This window comes from Phodopus roborovskii, unplaced genomic scaffold (assembly GCF_943737965.1).
Source record: "Phodopus roborovskii unplaced genomic scaffold, PHOROB, whole genome shotgun sequence".
NCBI classification, from domain to species: domain Eukaryota; kingdom Metazoa; phylum Chordata; class Mammalia; order Rodentia; family Cricetidae; genus Phodopus; species Phodopus roborovskii.
Window position 1 is genome coordinate 4,556,662 of NW_026126459.1, and position 22,540 is coordinate 4,579,201.

The 22,540-nt window shown below is 53.0% G+C and overlaps 1 protein-coding gene across 3 annotated transcripts; it reads right to left on the reverse strand.

Annotated features, from left to right (window-relative positions):
- Positions 1-3,517: 3,517 nt before the first annotated feature.
- Positions 3,518-22,255, reverse strand: Pdgfb (platelet derived growth factor subunit B). Of its 3 annotated transcripts, none has more exons than XM_051189390.1 (7): positions 21,036-22,255; positions 12,901-12,997; positions 10,753-10,842; positions 9,290-9,495; positions 8,019-8,163; positions 5,222-5,370; positions 3,518-4,906 (listed from the first exon to the last, which is right to left on the reverse strand). In XM_051189390.1, the coding sequence occupies exons 1-6, from the start codon at positions 21,096-21,098 to the stop codon at positions 5,246-5,248; spliced, it is 726 nt and encodes a 241-aa protein (XP_051045347.1). In that variant the 5' UTR covers positions 21,099-22,255; the 3' UTR covers positions 3,518-4,906; positions 5,222-5,245. The 3 variants fall into 3 exon arrangements, with proteins under 3 accessions (XP_051045347.1, XP_051045346.1, XP_051045348.1); XM_051189389.1 differs by lacking the exon at positions 21,036-22,255 and adding an exon at positions 20,181-20,320; XM_051189391.1 differs by lacking the exon at positions 21,036-22,255 and adding an exon at positions 20,254-20,274.
- Positions 22,256-22,540: the final 285 nt, after the last annotated feature.

Genomic DNA, 22,540 nt, shown 5'->3' on the forward strand with positions numbered 1-22,540 from the left:
ATGGTTAAGTGGGTGAATGATGAGTAGATGGGGGATTATGGGTGGATGGATGAATAGACAGATGAGTAGATAGGTGGAGGATGGATAAATGGGTAGATGATAGGTGGACAGTGGGTGAGTGATAGGTAGATGGATAAGTGGGTGGGTACATGATGGATAAACAAATGATGGGTTGATTAATGGAGGGGGTTGAATGTGTAGATGATAGAGGGACAAATGGATGGATGAATGGGTAGGTGGGTAGATGATGGGCAGATGGATGGATATGGGATGTCTCACTTCTAAGGTTGGACCTGACATTACAAGGACCCCTGGGAATACAACCTGTGAGGTCTTTAGACTATGGCCAAGTTTATAAAAAGCTGAACAATGTGAATTGCTTTTTCATATCAGCAAAGCCCCAGAGGTTGCTGCAACTGTGCACATCCAATGGAACTTATAAGGGAAACTGTATTTACCAGTGCCTCTGAATTCAGGATGCTGTATCCATTGGTGAGGGTGGCTCTAACAGCTCTCCACGGGCTTGCTGAAGAGCAGCTGGGTAGAAATATATCCACAAGAACACATCTTCTAGAAGGGCTTAAGTTTGTTGCCCAGTCTGACTGGGGCCCCACATGGCCTTAGACATATGGTCTCCCCCAGCCCATCTCAAACTCAGAACTTCCTATAGGGAAGAAGTGGTCTGGCCCACAAATGTTCCTCCAGGGGACTGTTGCCATTTGTAAGAGGGCCAGTTGTACCCAGTGGAATTGTGGGTAGTTGTTGGAACTTATTGACACCTGGCCTGAGACAGAACAATAGGGCCACAACAGGAACAGACACAGGTATTACAGCAGTGAATCTAAACTCCTTTGCTCACTTTCTAGTTCTAGTTTTACCTCATCATACTGCTGTTAGCCATTGGCTGGATGTTGAGAAGAGAGAACAAATCCATCACTTACCAGGCCACACATGCTGAGCAGGTCTTTGCCCTTGGATCTCTAAACTGTGAGCAGCAGTTCTGTGAGACTGTGCAAAGGGAGGAAACAAGGTTGCGATAGAGACCTAGTGTTCATCACTAAGTTGTGTCCTCTGCACTGTGGGTTTCAAGCTCCTTGGAGATTGATAGAATGAGGTAGCAAAGACTGAGAGTGGAACATGGTATGGGTGACACACCACAAAGGAAGAAGTGGGGCAGGGATGAGGGACAGGATACATGGATGGATTTGTGAATATATGCACAAGTGGGTGAACATATGGGTGGGTGGATAGATGAGTGATGAATGGGTGTGGGTGGATAGACAATAGATGAATATGTAAGTAGACTGGTAGATGTGTAGAAAGATGAATGGATGATGAATGAGTGGATGGATGAGTAGGTGGATGTGTAGATGATAGATGGAGGAGCAGTTGGATGAATTGGATAGACACACATGGACAGATGGATATATGTATGAATGATAGATGTATTGATGAAGGGATGCATGAATGAGTGGGTGGATAGATGGATGAGTGGACAGGCAGATGGGTAGATGAGTAGACAAATGGTTGTGTATATGAATGAGTGGATAGACAGATGGAAAGATGTATGTATAAGGGCTGCTTGATGGGTGAATGGATGAGCAGATGAGTGGATGAGTAGACAAATGGATGTATATATGAATGGGTGGTGGGGGAACAGATGGCAGATGAGAGGTTTGATAGAAGTACAGACTTGGAGAGAGATGTCACTGGACACATATAGAAGGTATTGGACATGACCTCAGCATCCACGGCTCTTCCTGACAAGGAACATGCTGGGCCAAGCAAAGAACTAGTGAGAAACTGAAACCTTTGGTCAACAGTTACAGCCTGAGTCTATAGTTTTCCGACCACACCATGGTGGGTGAGCCCAGGCAGAAGAGCTGTGCTTTGGGGCAGAAACACTCCATTCTTCCAATAACAGATAATGACCTTCACAGTCTTTTCTGGGTGATTGTGACATATACATCAGATAACTGTAAAGTGCTAAAGAGGAGTAAATAAAATAAGTCATGTGGTTTTTTTCCTTGACAGGTTACCATGGAGACCAGAGAGATATGAAGAGAATGCTGAGCTGGCACTCAGGAGGCAGAGGCAAGCAGATCTCTACAAGTTCAGGGCCAGCCTGGTGTACATAGTTGAGTTCCAGACAAGCCAGGATTATATATGAGATCCTGCCTCAATCCTGCCCTACCTCCTCCCCCCAAAAAAGAGAGAATGCTTTCCTTAGCAGAAGTTTTTTGGGGAATGTCATTTTAGCCTGATGCTTTAGAGGCCCACCAAGCCCCTGAAGGTCCACAGATTCAGTGGTCACCTGGCAAGGAACACGGGTAAGAGGATCCAGGCAGCTCTTTTGGAAGGTTCCTGCTATCATCCATGAAATGGTCCAGCTGTCGGCAGCTGTCTAGATGTCCCAAACCCTGGGCTCTGCAGCTGTCTCAATTTCTATATTCTGGTGAATCGCCTCCCACTTGTCTCCCCCGCACCGAGCCCAGTTCCAGCACTAACTCTGATGTCTGGGAAATTGGATATTGGCGGTCCAGGGAAAGGGAGGCTCTACATAAGAATGTCAGGCTGGATGGGAGACTCCAGACATTTTCTTTCAGCTCCACTCACCACCATGGAGACCCCTCTCCTCTAGCACAAGTTGGGACCCAAGTCATGTGGCTCTGGACGCATTGGCAGGGACAGACACTTGTAGTAGGGCTCAAGGGGTGAGGGGACAAATTGAGTCATAACCATGGGAGCCTCTCCATCAACCAAGATGGCCTCATCTGCCCTTGCATATAATCAAGGGACATGGAGCCAAGCAGTTCAGGCCAACATGGTTTTAGTTTCCAGTCATCCCTTCAATGAGACAGACTCCCCTCTCCTGAGCTCCTTGTCAACTCTACATTGTAAGCAGGACCCAGAATACTTCTTTATAAGCTGGAACCCAAGGCTCCATGGGCAGAGAAGACAGTAAGGTTGAAGTGGAAATCTGCTTTGCCTTGCCAGCACCAAAAGAATAGGTTGAAGCAAAAGGCACAGGACTTCAAGGCTGATCCTTGGCTGCTCCCAGTCCCTTCCCTTCCCATCTCTATGGTCAGTCTGAACTGGCAGATTTAGGGCCGAGCCCAGGCCAGGGCTTGGCCCTTTTTTGATGAATTCCACAGCCCCTCCAGGACCTCCTCCAGTCCCCCACACATGCTACCTGTAATGTGGGATTCTACATCCACCTGGAGGCCCCTGCTCAACAGAAATCAATCAATCTATAGGAGCAGGCCCAGGGGACCAGGTTTCAGGTCCTGCTAAGGGGCCAGGACCAACTCTCCCTCTCCCTGGAGCCAGGCCCAAATATGCATGAGCACGTGAAAAGTGTGTATCTGTGTGTGCACATGAGATGCCCAATGGTGTCTAGCTTTCCCGAGTGAGAAGAACACGTAGCAACACGTAGCAAGCTGTTGGCACATCCTGCCAACATGGAAAGGTTAATTGTCACACCCGATGCCAACAGACTGACTTCCGGAGGATTCGCTTGGTTTTGTTTTGTGGTTTTTTTTTTTTTACAACTTTAAATACAGAATATAAATAAACTTTACATTTAAAAAATAAAAAGAAAGCCCCCAAAAATATAATCACCAACTTTACAAACTGAAGGATGTGGACCTGGGAGGGGGAGGGAAAAGTGTGTGGGGTGGGGTGCATCAACTCCAGTCCTCCTGAGGGTTCTAGAGCTCTCCCTCTCTCTCCCACTTCCAGTCTACTAGCTAGCTTCCTGGAGGAAGCCATCAGGTAAAGCCACAGAAGATCTGAGGGGCAATGTGCAAGCAGGAGAGACTGCCCCACACCTGACAGGAGGGAACAGCTGGAGCGGAGGCAAGCGACGTGGAGGCAATAGGCAATAACCTGCAGTGCTACCCCAGCACTAGACTCCTTGCTAGCTTCAGGGTGGGTCAGGGCACACACACCAGTCCACACAGGCCTCGGCATGAATTAAAACAAGGCTTCCTTTCCTCAGAGGATTGACCTACATCTGCCAGAAAGTCGTAATAAATAAGACAAATTGGCCATATTCGGGTGTGAACAGAGTTCTCCACATGCGGTGCCATGTGCAATGCACATCCCACACAACATTACTGGGCAGTCTTGGCTGGGTGGAATATAGCAGACAGGTCTCCTGTCCTAAGGAAGAATGACAGGGCCATTCAGAGCCTTGATCAGGGTGGCACCCATGGTGGGACAGACTGAAGGGTTTATGAGGAAGAAGATGCAGAGTGGAGGTAGAGAAATGAGACAGAAGTGAATGCAGGGGAGGTGGGGAAAGGCAGGGGACGTGGCCCAGGTCACAAACACACTGCACCTCCAATCCATCAGAGAAGGTGTGTGGCCACCTGCCCAGAGGAGTTCATATCTTCCATGATTTCATACTCATAAAATGAAAAGCCACTATGGGCTGAGGGGACAGTGAAAGATGAGTAGCAGATATGGGTGCCACGAGGGGTCCTCTAGTCTGTGCTCCCCATGTGGTCCTGGCCATGGGACAAGGGACCCTAGCCTGCCTGAATATGTTCCCTGCTGGCTGGCCAGGGGTCCAGGAACCAGGCAGGGCATGCAGAGGTCCTCAGGCCATGTCCCAGGTTCCTGGGGCCAGTCCACAGTCCCCCATGAGGCTCCTGCACACTTGCCCCAGGTTCTTGGGGTCAAGAGAAGCAGTGGTGGAGTAGAGTCCTTTGTTTCTGGAGCTGCAGGGCAGGCCACAGGGCGGGCCACCGGACTGCTGCTTGTGGAAGTGGCCGTGCACGCAGGGTGAGAGAAGCACCATTGGCTGTCCGAATCAGGCATCGAGACGGACGGACGAGGGGAACAAAATTATCACTCCAAGGACCCCATGGGGGCGATACAGCAAATACCATATTAAATAACCCTGCAGGCAGAGCAGAGGACACGGGGTCAGAAATGGCTCAGGGGCTCCCTTGGGTCCTAAGTTCCCATACCAAGACAAGGGACTGGTACTCCTGTCATCGTGTTTCCAGCAGGCCCCAGGGCCAGGATGGTGCAGTCATGGAGAACTGGAGTGGCAGGACAGACATCCACTTGGAATGGCTGAGGCACAGCTGGGCAGAAGAAACACTCAGGGCTGATGGGGCTGAAGAGAGCAAATGTCCCTGCTGGCCCTCACCTCAAATCTAAGCCACGGCCAGGGAGTATCGGAGCCTTGGCTCTCTTGACAAGTCCTCACCTGCCCACACACTTGCCGATGCCCCTAGGCCCCAAGGGTCTCCTTCAGTGCCTCCTTTTCATGTGTGTGCTTAAACTTTCGATGCTTCCCTCTGAGGGGCCGGCGGACTCGCACTGTCCGAATGGTCACCCGAGTTTTCGGCGTCTTGGCTGCTCAGGAAGAAAAAGTGTTGGTCAGCACATAATGGTTATGGGGTATTCTCCTTGTATCCCAATTCCTGTTGTGAGCCTTAGGGCTGGCTCGGGAAGAGAACCAGGGGAAGGTCAAGGGCAGACTTCAGGAGGTCATAGCCAAGTCCCCATTGTTCAACAGCTGTGTGCTCTGGGGATGTGACTGAACCTTTATATGCCTCAGTTTCTCTATCTGAGAGTATGGCAAGAGGATGGCCCACCTCATGGGAAAGGGGAGTGGACTACATGGTAATAGGCTGGCCAAACAGTGCCTGACTCAGGAGATGCTTCAATGTGGTCCTCAAGTCCTTCCTGCATGGCATGGCCCTGATCCTTCAAACACAACAGGAGGGCCTGCTGACGATGTACCCATCAAACGCATCTTCAGAGGATGGGCACAACCCATCTTTGCACTTTGGTCACCCTGTCTCACATGAAAAATCTGGCTAGAAATGCAGTTTGAGGATGGGTTCTCTTGCACCACAGGTGTAGCTGTCCCCTTCTGCCACAGCTAGACTGCAGAAAGATCAACAAGCTACCCAAGGAGCCTAGTTCTTGAACATAAGTGCATGGCCAGGGTCAGCCATAGTACAGCATGGGTAGCGGCCAGTCGCCACTGTGACCCTCTTGGTTCCCATCTCCCTGGCGAGTACTCCTACTGAAACTTCCAGCCACAAGATGAGGAGGCATCAGCTGGGTTCCCGGCCAGAATCAGACTTTCCTTGGAACTGGGCCTGTCATTTAAATTCCTGGGCACTCTGAGAAACAGAATGGAGGGCTGGGCCACAGCTTAGTCAGGGGGTCAGCCCTGGACCAAACCTGGACTCTTCCAGGGACTGTGTGCCATGGGACAAGTCACTTAACTACTCTGTGCCTTTACAGTGGTTGTGACCTCTTAGGGTTGAGAAAGTGTATCAAGAGCCAGAACCACAGCAGTCACTGCTCTGGGCCTGGTTCCCCTATGAGCACCTTTTTTTCCACAGTGGGTATTATTCGTCCTACAGTGTTGGAGAAACTGAGGCAGAGAGCTGTGTTTGAAGCCCTGGCATCTATCTGTGCTCCCCACCTCCTACACTTGCTTGAACTAACAGTTCCTGGGAGCCCTGGGCCAGGCTGACTATCAATCTTTCCTCCTTCTGGTCTCTAGGAAGCCAGGCAGGGGGCCAGCACTTCCTGGGAGCCACCGGGAAAGTTCCTGGCCCTCCAATTAGTGAGGCAGCCTTCCTTTAATGCAAATGCAGTTTTCCTTGCAGTGTAGAGATCTAGGGGAGCTCAGATCCTAGGAGGGCCATGGGTACACCCCACAGAGAGCTTCTACCCCAAAGGGCAGGCCATGCACAGAAGGCTGAGCTGGTCCAATTCATATAACTCACACACGATAGAGGTTTGAGCCTAAGAATTTCAAAGAAACTGCACGCCTTTAATCCCAGCACTCGGTAGGTGGAGGCAGAGGCATGCAGATCTCTGAATTTGAGGCCAGCCTAGTCTACAGAGCTAGTTCTAGGGCAGGCTCCAAAGCTATAGAGAAACGGTGTCTTGAAAAACAAAAATGAAACAAAACAAACAAACAAACAAAAAAAAAAAAATTCCAAAGAAACAGCAGTGACCTGTGCCATTCCAGAGATGAACCTGGAAGAGTCCCTCAGAACTCTGAAAATTCCAATGCTAACGCTTACAAATTCTTCTACAGCACAGATGGTAAAGCAGTGAAAGCCAAGGAGAGCAGCTGGGGTGAGGGAAGAGCCAAAAAGGGGCTCTCAGGACACATGGGCCTAGGCTGGGCTGTGTGACCTGGAGCAAGGCTCCAATATCTTTTGATATCAGGGACCTCTGATATCAAAGGAGCCTCTGAGATGTCTTCAACTTAAATCTAATAGTCTGACACTTGTGGCATCAAAGACACAAACTCATGTGAAGCATGCTTGAATGTCAGACCCGCCTATCATAGCCCAGCTGCAGAGATGCCATTACTTGTAGACCTGCAGTATGTGATATAAGTGAAGAGGACTGGTTGGTAGCAAGGGCAGGGGCTGCAACCTTATTTAAGCTGGGAAGAATCTAGAATGTTCTTGTTGAGATCAAATTATCTCCAATAAATTTAACCACAGATGTATCCACCTGTTCTCTATCAATAGTAGGTTCTTTTTTATTGTTGTTGTTTTGTTTTGTATATATGTGTGTGTGTGTGGTATGTGCACTGTGTTGCTTCAGATACGTGTGTGTGTACAAGTGTTCACATGTGCTTGTGTTCACACAGGCTTTCATGTTGCACACAGGTACACATGTGAAGTCAGAAGCTGATGTCAAGTGTCCTCCTCAATTGCTTTTCACCTCATTTCCTGAGGTAGGGTCTCTCAGGAGGTCACCAACAGCTAGACTGTCATCTGATGATACCCTGGGATCCATCCATCTCCACCTTCCCAGTGCCGGGATGACAGACACAGTTGCCATTCCCTACCAGGGATTCAAACTCAGGGCCTCATGTTTGCTTAGGAGCACTCTACCCACTGAACACTCTCCGCAGCCTCCTGGCTCCTCCTTAGGGACCCATCCTTTTCCCAGATGTGACAAGGCAAAGAGGCTGTGGGCTGAGCCCCACAGAGCAGCCCTCTAGGAAGGTGGTTTACCTTTCTGTTCCCGGGATGTCCCAGGACTTCGAGTCACAGGCCGAGGAGTCACTATTGTCTCACACTTGCAAGCCAGGTGGTCCTCCAGGGTTACTGTGGCCTTCTTGAAGATCGGCTTCTTCCGCACAATCTCAATCTTTCTCACCTAGAGGACAGAGTGGAGCAAAACTCCTCTGTAGAAGCCACCGTGCAGGAACAGTCTCACATGCCTGGCAGTCTCCTAAGCTAGGTTCTTTCCTCGAAAGCCAAAAGCCAGGCTTGTCTGCAGTGAGGGCTCTGAACCAAACAATAGCAAGGCCTTGCCCTCTGCCCCTCTCAGAGCTTTTCCATCAAAACAAGCCCTTCGACCTAGCTGACCTGGTCTCCAACTTTGCTATAGCAACAACACCCGCCCCCCAATCCCAGAGTGGGAGAAAGGCATTTCCTGGTAGAACACTGGCCAAGGCCAGGGGCTGTAGCGAGCAGGGGAGATGGTTATCTGGAAGGAAGTGAGAGATACTTTATCTAGAAGAGAGACTGTAAGTGGGTTGGCAGCTGTCAGGTGTCTATCCCTAAAGCTGGGGACAGAAGATACTGTGACAGTGGGGAAGCATAACATGTCATTAATTTATAATCTGGGTTACAGGGATAGGCCAGGAATGGATGACTGAGACACTGGACACAGGCAGAGGGCAGAGAACGACAGCATGGCCAAACAGCCAGTGCACCGGGTAGGGCTGGTTGTAACCTTTGTGCTGTGTGCCCAGGGGGACCTGAAAAGGGAAAGCTGACCCAGGTACAGAGACCTGGTCTTCCAGGGTTAGAAGATACTTGAGCCTCCCTGTGCCCTGCCCTGTCCACATGAAAGCAGGTGCTTCAGGGACAGCCTCTGGGTCCCTCCTACAGACTAGCATCTGTGCCCCACCCCCTCCAAAATCAAGGTGGCCACAGTGCTGGGCCATTTGCCAGTGGGGGCCCTGGTTCCTACAGTGCTTGCCATTGGAGGACATTTGTGCCACCTTTGTTAAAGACAAAGGTTGCCAAAGAGACAGATAAAGTCCCAAAGTATAGAGATCCCTGAGTATGATGGAGCATTGAGGGGGCCTGGGCAGCTGTCCTGAACATTCTTTAAGTGTCAGATGTTTGAAGACAGGAACACTGTGGGATTGTGTCCCTGTAGAGCAGATGACATTGGTCCACTACTTAGCCCTTCAACCTGCAGCAGCTGATCTGCCGCTGGAGCTGGGAGACCTAGGATGGAGCTTTGACAGGATGGGGCGGAATCTGCGCACCTGCACTGGCCGCATCTGCACCTGCGAGGCCCGGCACTGCACATTGCGGTTGTTGCAGCAACCAGAGCAGCGCTGCACCTCCACACACGGAGGCCACACCAGGAAGTTGGCATTGGTGCGATCGATGAGGTTCCGCGAGATCTGGAACACCTCTGTGCGTGTCTTGCACTCGGCGATTACAGCTGGCTCTGCGGCTGCCAGGGAACCTGGAGCAGGGGTGGGGGTGGGGTGATGGCCTGTCAGGAGAGGATTGTCTTCTTTGGAACTGCCCCCATCCAGACAGTCCTCAACTTGGGTAGGTATGTGGACCACCCTGAGCCTCAGTTTACCCCATGTGAAAACAATGAGATCTATTCCTAAGAAGCATGGTCAGGATCAGGTAAGATCATCCCGTGTGACCTTGTAAATGTTTTAATGCACACTTGTTCCATCCTCCTGGATCCCAAGTTTTCAGGTTCACACCATTGTGTGATTGGCCCTGAGTCCTCACCCACTGTTAGCATGCTGGCTTGCATTGGCTGATCGATCGATCAATTAATCCTTCCTTCCTTCCTTCCTTTCTTCCCTCCCTCCCTCCCTCCCTTCCTTCCAAGACAAAACTATCCAGGATAGCTCTGACTATCCTGGAGCTCAGACATCAAACTCACAGAGATATGTCTGCCTCTGCCTCCAGGGCACTGGGGTTAAAGGCGTGCACCATCACCGCCTGGCTGCACTGGCCTATTTGTATGTGGCTCTGTGGCTCTTTCTTTCAAAGCCTTATCTACCTCATCTGTGATATGGATAACAGAGCTTTGCCTCTCATTTGAGCTAAGAGGAAGAAGGTGGGTGAAGCCTACAGCAAGTGCTATTGCCTACAGAGAAAGGGGCTTGGAGACTTTAGGTGGCTGGCTTCCTGCTGTAGCCTAGAAGGCTTCTCTAAGGCCTAAGATCTACTGGCTTGGTCTCTGCCAAGGAGCAACTAGCAGTCCTAAGCTTAGCTTGGTGCCTCTGCATTAGGCCATAGTGTAGCCCTGGGCCACAGTGGACAGAGGACCCACCCAGAATACCTTGGGCTCAAGTGTAACAAATTAGCCCTCTGAACCTCAGTCCTTCCATTCCAGTTTCTCCACCCTGGTTTCTATTCCAGGGTTGGAGTGAAGAAACAGCTGAGTATAAAAGCAGAGACAGAGGTAGGCAGATCTCTGTGAATTTGAGACCAGTCTGGTTTACCTACATAGCTAGGGCTATGTAGTAAAATCCTGTTTCAAAAACAGGAAGAACCAGAACACTATATTTTAAAAGCAAAACATGGGGCAGAGGGCTTGGTAACTCAACTTCAAAAACAGCTATGCATCCCATTCAGTCCTAACAGTAGGAAGAGGTTTGGGGAGTGACTCCCAATCCAGGATGGCTGTGTGCCCTGGTCTTTCTTCCCTGGATCCCACCCTTTGAGGGGCCATTATCTGGACCCTTGGTTTTACCTAGGCTCCGCCTCCCTCGAGATGCGTTTTCTGGCTTGCCTCCAGAGTGTGCTCGGGTCATGTTCAGGTCCAGCTCAGCCCCATTTTCATCTGTAAGGGAAAGCATAATCAGGCATGCTGGCCCAGATTATTACCACAAGACTGGGTTGAGGACAGCGAATCTACAATCTGAGACTCTGCCCTTGGTGCTGTATAAACCTGACACCCCTGGCCCTGAAGAAGCAACCAGGAAGCCTTGGGCAGCTGAATGGTTTGGTGGGGACAGTGGGGCCTGACTGCATATTGGGAGCCTTCAGCCTCACTCTCAGTTTTTAGCCCCATTTTTGGCCAGAACCCATGTCAATGGAGTTAAAAATAACCCTTCCCCTTCGCTTGTCAGTGAACCCTCCTCAGCCTCCAGGGTGGAGCAGGGACCCAGAGCACTGGAGGCCAGTTCTCAGTGCCCTCCAGAGCGTTCCCATAAGAAGTGCTGAATGGAGAAATTCCCAGAATCCCCTTGGGGCTAGCAGGCTCAGTATAGCCTTCTGGAGCCTTGACAATGGCTCTACTGGTCTGGAGAGAAAGGGTGGAGAGGAAGGGGGTGGGAGGGCTCTGTCCTCAGCTTTCATCCTGGGCTTTCTGTCCCTTCTCCAAGCTTTGCTCCTCTTCCTGCCCCTAGCCAAAGCTCCCTTCCCTAAGCTCTCCTTGGTGATATCTCCACCCTAACACCTCCCTACCCTCAGACATTGGCCAGGACTAGGCTTTGAAGTTGGTCTTGAAGGTGAACAGCCCCTTTTGTCTCTTAATGGTGGGGAACAGCAAATGAACTGAGGGATGCTGGAAAGGAGCCTCTGCTGCCTCCTTACGGCACACGTTGGGGCTTGTATATCTTTCCCAGCCCACTGGTCCCATCAAAGGCAAAGGCTTCTGCCAGCTGCTGCCCCATCTAGGATCCCTGTGATCCTGCAGATCGACACTGACTGATTAGCAAGTCTGCTTGGTCCAGCCCAACAGTGTTGACCATGTCTGCCTGCCTGTCTGTCCCTTATTCTCCTCCTTTCTCTCTGCCATCTCTGGAATGTCCCTGGTGGGGAGGAGATGGGGAGAGATGTGCTTTGTGGAAAGGGTAAGTTGATTAGGAAAAAATAGCCACATGGTTGCCTCGAAACAGGCCTGCTATTGAAAACCTCACATCCAAGATCCCGACCCCCACCAGGGGTGTGGAGGGGCTGCCTGAGCTGGGCGGCAGAGCGCCTTGGAAAGAAACAGCAAGAAAGCTAAATTTGGAAGTTGCCCCATTGTGTGGCCAGGGTTGGCCAGCCGGGCACGGGTGGGAGACATGGGGTGGGGGCTGTGGTGAACAATAGGTGGGCCCAGCTGGGGCCCCCCCTGCCTGCCTTACTACCCCCCCAGCCCAGGCAGTATTGAAAGGGCCCGGGAATGCTTTTGAGAAGGAGCCAGGGGCCCAACGGAGAGAGGAAACAAAGGCAGGAAATGCTGTTCCCCTGTAGATAGCGTCTGGGCAAGAATTACAAAGTGACAAAGAGACAGGACCCCAGAGGGACAAGGGCCCGTGGGTGTGTGTGGGGGTGGGGGGGGGCTGCTGAACAAGGCTCCAGGGACCAGGCCTGAGGTTAGAATAGAATGGAATTTACTCTGAAGACAGCATTTATAAATACATTCCCAGCCCAACCCACCGGCCCTGCCACGTGTGTGCCACCAAGCACGTGCCCATTTGCCCAGTGCACTCTTGGGCATGAGCAGGGCTGTCAGCTGGTCCTGGCCAGGTGTCCCCAGGAGACCTTGCTGACCAGGTCCTGGGCCAGAGGGGCAGGTAGATGGTTTCTGAAGCCCTACCCTCTTCAGATGGGTCCACACCTGAACAGGTACTCAGTACATGCCCCAAGTGCTTTCTCTCTGCCAGCCCAGCTCCAGGAACCCCACCCTCTGCACCAAGCCAGAGTCACACGTGGGTGCTGCTTCTGCCACGCCCCATGTACCGTACCAACCCTTCTTACTGTGCCCTGCCCTGGGTAGGTGCAGTCGTACCTTCACTGGGTTGTGCCATGGATCTAGCTCTCTTATGTCAAGAGGGGTGTCCCTGCCTGCCCCTCCCCACTTTCCCAAGCACCAATGGAGGCTGAGGTTCTGGAGGAGGATCCAATTTACCTACGGAGTCTCCATGCAGCAGGCGCTGAAGGTCATCAAAGGAGCGGATGGAGTGGTCACTGAGCATTTCATAGAGTTCCTCTGGAATGGGGTCCCCCTGTTGGGCAGACACCCGGAATTGAGTAACTGGGATGAAGGCTTACCAGGCAAGCATGGCTGTCTTGCTAACCACACACTTTCTCTTGCACAAAGTTCTTACCAGGACCCCCGTCCCAAATAAATAGACAGTAAGGCTGGAGTAGGTAGGAACAAGGAGCATAAAGGCCCAAAGACTTAAAGAGGTAAATTCAGGCTGAGGGTGCCCAGCCCTCCACAGTACCCAGACTTGCCCCCAGCTCCACCAGCTTGTCTACATATGTCTCCCCCATCACATCACAGGTCCTGGAGAAACTTCAACAATCCAATTTTTTGATACTTTCCCTCCGCACCTGATAGCTAAGACAGGCACACACACCCACACCCACACTGTTTGTATAGGTCCCACAAACCCGGTGAGAACAGAGGTTTCACTCAGAAAATGACAGTGAAGTGTGTGTTCCAGCCCAAGAGGGGCTTAATAATGAATAGTGCCTGCTGAGCTGATCTCAGAAGCCTGTGTGTCCCAGTGCTACCGACTCAGTCCTTGCCAAAGAGGAAATAAGGGAATCCTCAGGCCCAACGGGAAACCTGAAAGCTTACCCATGCATGCCCATGCCCAACCAAACTATTTTTAGAGCCCCTCTGGCCTGTCACCAAACACTTGCAACTTAGTTAGAACCTTAACAGGCCTCACTATAAGCCAGCTTCCTCCAGGGAAACCGCAGGTCCCACAATCATATTCATACAGCTGGAGAGGAAGGTCACTGCTGCATCCCCATAGCCCTAGGAGTCTCAAGAGCCTGGTGCTAAAGGTTCCAAGAGAGAGATGAAGGCAGAGGGGACTGGGAAGTGTCCTAACCATAAGGGACAAAGGAAAGGCAAAAGATGCCAAGGCATGTCTGAGGTCTGGGACCATGGTGCATACACACATGCCAGTATGCACACACATGCAGGCTTGTGACAAGACCATGCAGCCTGAGAGAAGCTCTAAGCCACTCTGTGCCTCAGTTTCCCTGGACTGAAACTGAGTAACTAAGCACAGGTAGGGGTGTGTGTGTGTGTGTGTGTGTGTGTGTGTGTGTTTGAGAGTGGGGTCCTGCTCTCACTGTCTAAGGTAGAAAAGAAGTTCTTACCCCTGGTCAGCTATGGGGGAGGGGTGGGGAGGGAGCGGGGTCAGTCTCCTCAAGGCTATGTGTCTTAGACACTTGTCAACAGCCCAGATCACTGTGGGTGATGCCACCCCTGGGCTAGTGGACTATAAGAAAGCAGGCTGTCAAACTATGAGGAGCAAGCCAGTAAACAGCACCCTCCAATGGCTTCTACTCCCTTCAGTCCCTTAGTGCTGGACAGTGCTATGGAACTGCAAACGGACACAGAGTGTCCTCCTGAGTTGCTTTGGCCATAGTGTTTTATCATACAACTGAAAATCTAAGACAGTTTGGTTTTACTTTGGGGGATTTTATTTATTTGTTTATTTATTTATATTTACTTTTGTGAGACTGTTGTTACTGTGTAACAACTGCTCTGGGTTTTGTTTTGAGACATGGCCTTATGTTGCCCTTGCTGGCTGGTGTGGAGGCCAAGATAGCCTTGAACTCAACTATTCACCTGCCTCTAGTAAGGGCTGAGATTAAAGATGTGAGCCACTATGCCTAGCAGGAAGATCTTTTGAGCCCAGGAGTCCCAGGCTAGCCTGGGCAACATAGAGAGACCCAGTCTCACATACACACACACACACAAAACTTTTGTGGTCCTTGACATGTGCAGTAATATTTAGGAAAAACTCCTTAGGGATTCAGTTATACCCACCTCTGGTCCCCCATGTCAACTTAGGAACTCAATACAGGCTCAAGGAGCCTAACACCTTGAAACCTGGCTCCTGGAACCCTGTTCAGCATCTGGATCACTTTGTTCAGTCATGGAGTTTATAAACCTGCCTGGTATCCTGGGGATGTCAAAAGTTTGAAGGAGAGGTTGGGGTGGGGGCAGGGGCTGGGCAGAACATGGACAGACAGCTCAAAGGTGAACTGCAGAAGGCCACTGCCCCCGAGTTTTGTCAGTCTCAGAACTGATATTCAAAAGACTTCAACTCCTTGCCTCACACTGCTACCATCTGCAGGTAGCTGGCCTCTAGCTGGCCATTGCCTCTCTCTGGTCTTGGCTCTTATCTATGAACTGGGGAGTTAGAAAACATTCTATTGTGATCTAATGCAGCCTGGGGGTCACAGAAGGAGAAGAGGATAGCAGAGCCCTAGGGGTGGAGGGGCATCTAATGCTTGTCAGGATCTCCTTGTCCTCTCAAGGAGTGGCTGGAGCTGCCAGTGAGGCAAAGCAAGCTGTGGCCTGAACAGACCTAGTGAAACCTCAGGCCCCCAGTCCACCAAGCAACGGAGACCGCCGCATGGAGACAAACTCACCCCTGAGGCTGAGTGGGGAAAACAGACAGAAACTGTGGAGGTGGGGAAAGCATTCAGCTGGTGCTCAACAAATACTGGAAAATATGTGAAGGGCTGAGCCTTTCTCCTTGGGGGTCGTCTTCTTGGGTGTGATCCTTCATGCCAGGCACTAACTCAACAAAACACTGCACTAACTACAATCGTGAGGCGACTCTATCTTCAGTCCTATCTTCCAGATGGGAAAACTGAGGCTTAGAGTCTAGAAAACTAGTCAGTGGCAGGAGTGGGTCTCTCCCAGATCACAGCTTGCCTAGTCTCTCCTGGCCCACCAGGAACAGTTCAAGCATGTTTCCCCTCTGTTCTGATGCCACTGGTCCCTGCATCGTTTTAAGATTCCCGCTGGTTTCTTGCCCCTCTCATCTTACAGCAATGGTCTCAATTACAGTGACGGTATCCTAGGGGACACTGATACCATATGAAGGCATTTTTGGTGGTCATGGCTAGAAACAGGCTACTGGCATCAATGAATGGAGGTAGGGATGCTATTCACAATCCCACAAAGGATACAGCATCACTAGCCCCAAATGCCCACAGTGCTAAAGGTGAGAAACCCACAATAGAGGAAAGCCAGGGCTCCTGGTGTAAAGGGAACCAGGGTACACAGAATAAATCATCAAAAACCCTACTTTCAGCTGGTTGTAATAGCACAGGCCCATAATCCAAGCTACTTAGAGAAGGCTGAAGACAGAAGGATTTCGAGTTCAAAGCCACCCTGGGCTAAAGAATAAGTTCAATGCCAGCCTGGGGCGTGGAACAAATTTAAGGCCAGCCTGGGACACTAAACAATACTCTGTCACAGAATAAAAATAAAAACGGGGCTTGAGTGTGTAGCTCAGTGGCAGAATGATTGCCTAGCATTGGTGAGGTCCTGGGGTCAGTCCCAGTTCCACTGACAAAGAAACAAAAGGTGCCTTCCTCCCTTAAATGGGGTTAACCACAGCTGGTTCTGGGGTCCCTGGTAAGTGTAAGTGTACAGAGCAGAGTAGCCCCAAATAAAGAGCATTTAACTAGCTGTTATTGTTACTACCACCAATTCTCCCATATGGCTTCTTGAGGGCAACAGGACATGAATGTCCTGAGCCAGACACTCACAATACTTCAAGGGTGGTGACAAGTGGGTGAAGAGTTGCCCTCCCCTGGGACAGAGTGTGGCTTTACACATCCCCCATGCTGGACCACAGGAAATGACACCTAGCTCCACACTGATACTACCAGGTGACCCTTGGGCTGGTGGGGCTCTTCCAGGCCTGGGGGGTGTGTGTGAGCATTTAGCCTGAGGTCCACTCCAGGATGTTGTGCTCTGGGGAGCCTCAAGAGAACAAGATTGCAGTCAGAGTCCATGAGTTTGTGTGTAACCCACCCTCAATATAGAATTGCTGAAGCCAGAATTTTCTGCCATAGGTTCTGGAAGCCTCCAGGTGGGCACCCCAGGTTACCCCCATCTGTAGGAAAGGACACATGACAGCTTGAAGAAGCTGCCCCAGATCTCAAGCCTGGGGCTCCAGGGAGGACAAGGGTGTGGCTTGGAAGCAGCTGGGGCCAAGCCAGCCTGCCAGCCAAGAGAAACAGCCTCCTCCCTGCCCTGCCCTGCCCCACCCCCAAAGCCAGCTGCAGGAGGCACGAGCAAGCGAGCAAGCGTGAGGCCAGGTGAGTTACCTGCTCCCAGCCAGGCTGGCAGATCAAAAAGGCTTGCACCCCACCCTCCACCTGGGCCCCAGAACAGCACAGCACACACGCATACACACACAGGCAGAGATACACACTCCACAGCCTGCTGCCACTGCAGTGAGGGAGACGGGCTCTTCGCCCAGCACCCAGGGCGTTGTCTGTGGCTGGCAAAGGCAGAAGCTGACAAGGCCTCCTAGGGCCTGACTGCTTGTCTGCTTACGTCTCAGGCCGTATTTAGAAGACATGGCAAAGATGAGCTCTTTGAAGGAGCCCTTTCTGGGCACAACATAGAGAGAGAGGCCTTTTGGAGCCAGCTTTTCTAGCCAGCAGTTCTCTTCCTGGTTCCTGGGTTTACCCTCTCCCTCAGCCTCCCCATGCTTCTGCAACCCAGGCCAGCCCACTAGCCTCTTCTACCTCTGCTAGAGCAACAGGGGAAAAAAAAAAAATCTCAAAAATCTCAAAGCTGGAAGGACCTGTCTCCTGGATATGCCACCCTGGTGGCCCATTGCAATCACTACCTCCCACCTCAAGAGAAGCCAATTCCCCTATCATTCATATATTAAGTGAATGCAACCTGCTCCATATTTTAGGTAGGAGAAACTGAGGCCCAGCCTGCCTCTCCTTCAGTGTTTTTCTTTCCTCCCTGCTGACACTCCAGATTGAAGACAGAGAAGAGTGTATTCCAATATCTCACCATGGAGGAGGGGCAGGCTTACAAGCCAGATGCCCACAATGCACTGTACCATGGGTGGCTACTTTCAGGGGCCAGGGTTCATCAAAGTTGGCCTGGGCCCAACCCACCATTCATAATTCTTTCCACTCTTGTTTGGTGATTGTCCAGGCTACAAGCACCCCACTAACACTGCGGGAAACAAGACAAAGATCTCTCTAGTTTGCAATTCATGGGAGAAAGCAGGTAACAGCTAAATAAATCAAACCTCAAAAAGTTGCCATAATCAGGCATGATAGTGCATCACCTGTAACTCTAGAGGTAGAGGTAGGAAGATCAGGGGTTCAAGGCCATCCCCACATACATGCACAGTGAGTGGCAGGGTAGCCTGGACTTCATGAGATCCTGTCTCAAATTAAAAAAAAAAAAAAAAAAAAAAAAAAAAAAAAAAAAAAAAAAGGAAAGAAAATGCATCACAGGAGGAAAAAAAAAAAACATCAAAAAGAGGGAGGGCATCATGAACCCAAAGCAAACACCTTGAATTAATTCCTCCATACATGTATTTCCTGGCTCTTGCACTAAGGCCTCTAGAATCTATCTGTCCTTGACTTTCTCACTTCTGGGCAGGGGGATTCCAGCAAGTAGGTTTCCCCACCCCCTGTGACCATTAGCAAGCCAGGAGACTGGGTGGTTGGTGTCCCCTCTACTTCTTCCCAGTAGAAGGGTGCTGAGACAGACAGATTGTCACATGACAGTCACCTTCTGGGAAGTCAGCTCAGCTGACAGAGATGGGGGCCTCCACAGCCTTTTCAGACTTTCATCAAACCCTGTCTCAACAGTGCCAGCCTGCTTCCAACTTCAGGGTCACCTCCAGAAGCAAGGCCCTCCTTGTGTCTCCCTGCACCGGTGATTAGGAGCTGGACTGGACTGGTCCCAATGGAGATAGGTCCTCATGCTTTCAGCACTCCTCATGATTATCAGAAAAGTCAACAGCAAAACAAAGTACAATTCAATCGGGGTCCCAGAAATGGTCTATGGAGGAGCAAGGATGAGTTTCTGAGCTACAGCCTTAACCCCAAATGGGAATATTCATGGGAATGGTGGGGTGCTGCTGGAGGAAGCTGGAATGGTAAGAGAAGGCCTGGGAAACCTCACCCAGAAGTTACATAGCCAACAGAGCCCATCAGAACGCAGGGTGCCACACCCCTGACAAACAGGGAGGGTGAAAGGGACATACTCATCAGGTAAGCAAGTCCTTAATGTCTTGGAGGTCAGATGGACCCTTATTTGAAATGGAAACTGCCTGGCTATCCGTGCAATCTGGGGTCACTCCAATATCACCATGAGCCACTTAGGGGTGGTTGAAAACCCCTTATGGAGGGGGTAAAGTTTGAGGGGTGCCAAGCTGCTCTACCAGGCCAAAAAATTGATGCTGTGGAGTCCAGATCAGGATTTGGGGTTGTCCCTTCCTCCTTAGATTCCCCCCAGGAAGGAAATGGGTGGCTACATAGGCAGTGAGGTGCCAGGGCCCACGGTGGGCCCACCTGTTGCGTGGGGGCGGGCACCTGGCACTGAGTGTACAGAGGGGCTGTGCGTGCGTGGGTGTGTGAGCGCACGTGTATTCGGGCCGCGTGCGCGTGTGTCCCGCGTATGCATGGGCGTGGCAGCGGGCGCGCGACCTGGCGGCCTTATTGCGTGCCCGTCGCTCTGCGCGCCCGCCCGCGGGAGCACAGCATCGCCTCCGGCCAGGAGTGTGCATGCGTGGGGTGAGTGAGCAAGTCGGGGGCCGGGCGGGGTGGGCTGCAGAGATCAGATGTGGGGCGCCGCAGTTCTCAGGACGCCTTGGCACCGGGCCAGCCCCTAGGTCCCCGCGGCAAGGCAAGGCGGCATCTGGGGCCTCCAGGCGCCCCCCCCCCGCAACAGCTGGCCGCGCCCCAGGGGGCTGCAGGCAAGGCGGGGAGAGGGCTTCGTGAGGGGCCTGCAGCGGCCGGGCCATGCCCAGCTTGCTCTCTTTCGGGCTCCGGCCTCGGGGGGCAGCCACGGAAGGGCGGGGCCCCCAGGGCGGGCGGCCGGCGGCCCTCGAGGAGCCCCAAGAACAAAAGGAGACGGCGACGGCTCCTCCGTGGTCAAAACAACCTGCGCTGGCGGCGGCCCAAGGTCGGTCCGCGGCCTAGGAGCCCTCCGCCTTAACCCCTTCCCTGCTGCCACCGCCTCTCCCCTGCGTTTGGCTGCGGGCGACCGGGCTAACCTTGTCCGCAGCCGACTAGGTGCGGGCTCTGGACCTCAGCAGGCGGAGGCGGGACGGGATCCGGACACGCCGCTCTCCCGGCTCTCGCCTCGCTCCAGCTCGCGCCTCCTCCTGCCCCGCCCCCTTCCCACCTGGATTCCCGGTAGACTTGCCAACTCACTGCTACGTGAGGCTGGGAGGGGTAGGGGCACCGATCCGACCTGATCGCTCCTGCAGACGTTTCCATACCCCACCTCTCTTGCAGCTAGGCTTCTGCAGGCGCGCGCTCCGCAGGCTGCATGCGGGGGAGAGAGGTGCTTCCTCTCGCAGGGCGCGGGCGCAGGCGCAGGTATGACCCGGCCTCAGACACACACCGCCCCTGGGGCTGGATTCCATTAGAACTCCCCCCGCTCCGCCGCCCCAGTCCTGTCTCTACTCCAAGAGTCTGAACCTACCGTGTGTCTGTCTGCCTGTTTCTCTAGTGTCTCTGTGCCTCTCTGGGCCCCCTGCGCCGAGATACAAGGTGCTTTTGGACCGTCCAGCACGACCCCGAGGTGTCCAGCCCAGAGCAGAAGCTTGGGTGGGCCCAGAACCCTCGCCAAAGGTCTCTCTGAATATCCTGAGTTCGAGGGCGCACACCACTAGGGCAATCCGGGTCCTGGGCAGAACCAAAGCCCAGACTGATTCCAAGGTGGACTCAAGAAGTCGCGATGCCTTAGGCACCCTAGATACCACCCCACTCCTCCCCTGGCCGGGTAGGGGTTTAAGAAGGCAGGGCAACACACACCTTTCCAGGACGCTAAAATGTTTCGGGATCAAGGTTGATCCACTGGAAACAGAAAGCCCACCGTTGTCTGCTCATTGAGCCCAGAACCTTGGGCCTGGCCTCCCAAGTCCTTGGGGCCACCCAGTGCCCAGTGCCTGGCTCACGCGCTGCAGGGCTCCAAAGTTCACCGCAGGGAGAAGAGGGGGCGGCCAGGCATGGGGGTTGGGGCTGCGAGGAAAGGATCCAGCCCCGGCCGCCGTCGCAACTCACCTCGGCGCTGACCAGACGCAGGTAGCAGCAGAGAGGCAGGAAGAGCGCCCAGCAGCGATTCATGCCGACTCCGGGCCCGGCCCCGCGGGGCCCCGGACGCGTAGACGGAACGCGCCGCCCCCGCGGCCAGGGTGGGGGGCTGGGGAGTAGGGTGGGCTCTGCTCTGGTCCGCCGCGATCAGGCGCTCAGGCCGCTGCAGCCGCAGCCGCGGCTCACCCGCATGGCCCCCGGGCACCGCCGCCCCCGGCCCCGGCTCCGTCGCTGGGTGGCTGGGGAGGACCTGGACACGAGACCAGGGTCCGAGGCCGCTACCTGGGCGGATCCCGAGCCCACGCGAGCATCCACGACCGGGGGGCTGCGTCGCGAACCAGCCAAGGCGTCTAGCCGTGTGGGGGCGCGCAGGGGACTCCAACCTCCGAGAGGAAAAGGAACACGGCAGTCGATGGTTCGTCTTCACTCGTCCGTTAAAGGCGTGTTCCTCTGCCCGCTGGTTTAGCTTTTTTGCAACATTTTTTTTTTTTTTTTGGAAAGGTTCCCCAGATCAGAAAACGCAGGGCTGAGCACCTCCTAGCTCAAGTCTCCCCAAAAAAACTTTTTTCCAAAGTTGGCTTTTCAGCGGAGGCCCAAGCACCCGGGCAGGGAGAGGTGCAAACTCCCGCTCGGGCCGAGTGGTGGGGCGGGAGCGTGTGCGCCCTAGCTTGGGGCCCGAGCGGCGGGCACGGCTGCTCCGAGCGCGCGGCGCGCCCACTGCGCGCTGTGCCGGCCCGGGCCGACAGGTGGACGCGGCGCTGGTCAGTCGGTCGATCTGCCCATCCGCTCGCTGCTCTGGGCGTCCTCTGCGGGTTTCGAGCTGCGGCTGCTCCGGCTTATTCGTTGCAACGAGGCCTGGGGGGGGGCTTTTCTCCCCCCTCCTTTCCCTTTTGCGTGTGTGTGTATGTGTGTGTGCGCAAAATATCTCTCTGGAGAAAGAAAGATGGGCGCTGGCGGCCGGAGGGGAGCCCTCTGGGAAGCAGCGGGGGAGGCAGGCAGGCTGCTCCAGGCTGCAGGAGAAGTTGCCACCCTTCAGCTGTTCCGGCCTTTATAAAGGAGAAGGGAGAGTGCAAGAGGTGGGTGGAGACAGCCTTTCCTCCCCTGGCCCGGAGTCAGTGCCTGGAGGGGGGCAGGAACCAAGGGAGGGCCTGAGGCAAGGACTAAAGGGGTCTCAGTGCCAGGCAGCCCTTCTGGTTGTGGATCTAGCCCCTTGGCACAGTGACCTGTATTTAGGGGCGTGTCTGCAGGGCCAGAACCAAGACCAGGAGTATAGCCCCTGAACCCCAGAACCAGAGATCTGCAGCCTGGCAAAGGCATGATGATGAAGGGCTGGGATTCTGCAGCCTGGCAGCATAAATTCAGTTCCTGTCTTATTGAGTAGCTGGGTCACCTTGGGCAAGTCACTTTCCTTCTGTGCTTAACCATACATTCTTTAAGTGGAGGACGGGTGGATTAAATGTCAGAATGATCAGAAA

Bases quoted from the DNA above. Each gene is read 5' to 3' on its own strand.
- Pdgfb (XM_051189389.1), bottom strand. From the start codon at position 20,246: ATGGAAACGTCTGCAGGAGCGATCAGGTCGGATCGGTGCCCCTACCCC. The intron at 12,998-20,180 runs GTGAGTTGGCAA...TCTGCCCAACAG, and splicing joins CCTCCCAGCCTCACGTAGCA to GGGGACCCCATTCCAGAGGA. The intron at 8,164-9,289 runs GTGCGCAGATTC...TCTGTCCTCTAG, and splicing joins TGCAGATGCGGCCAGTGCAG to GTGAGAAAGATTGAGATTGT.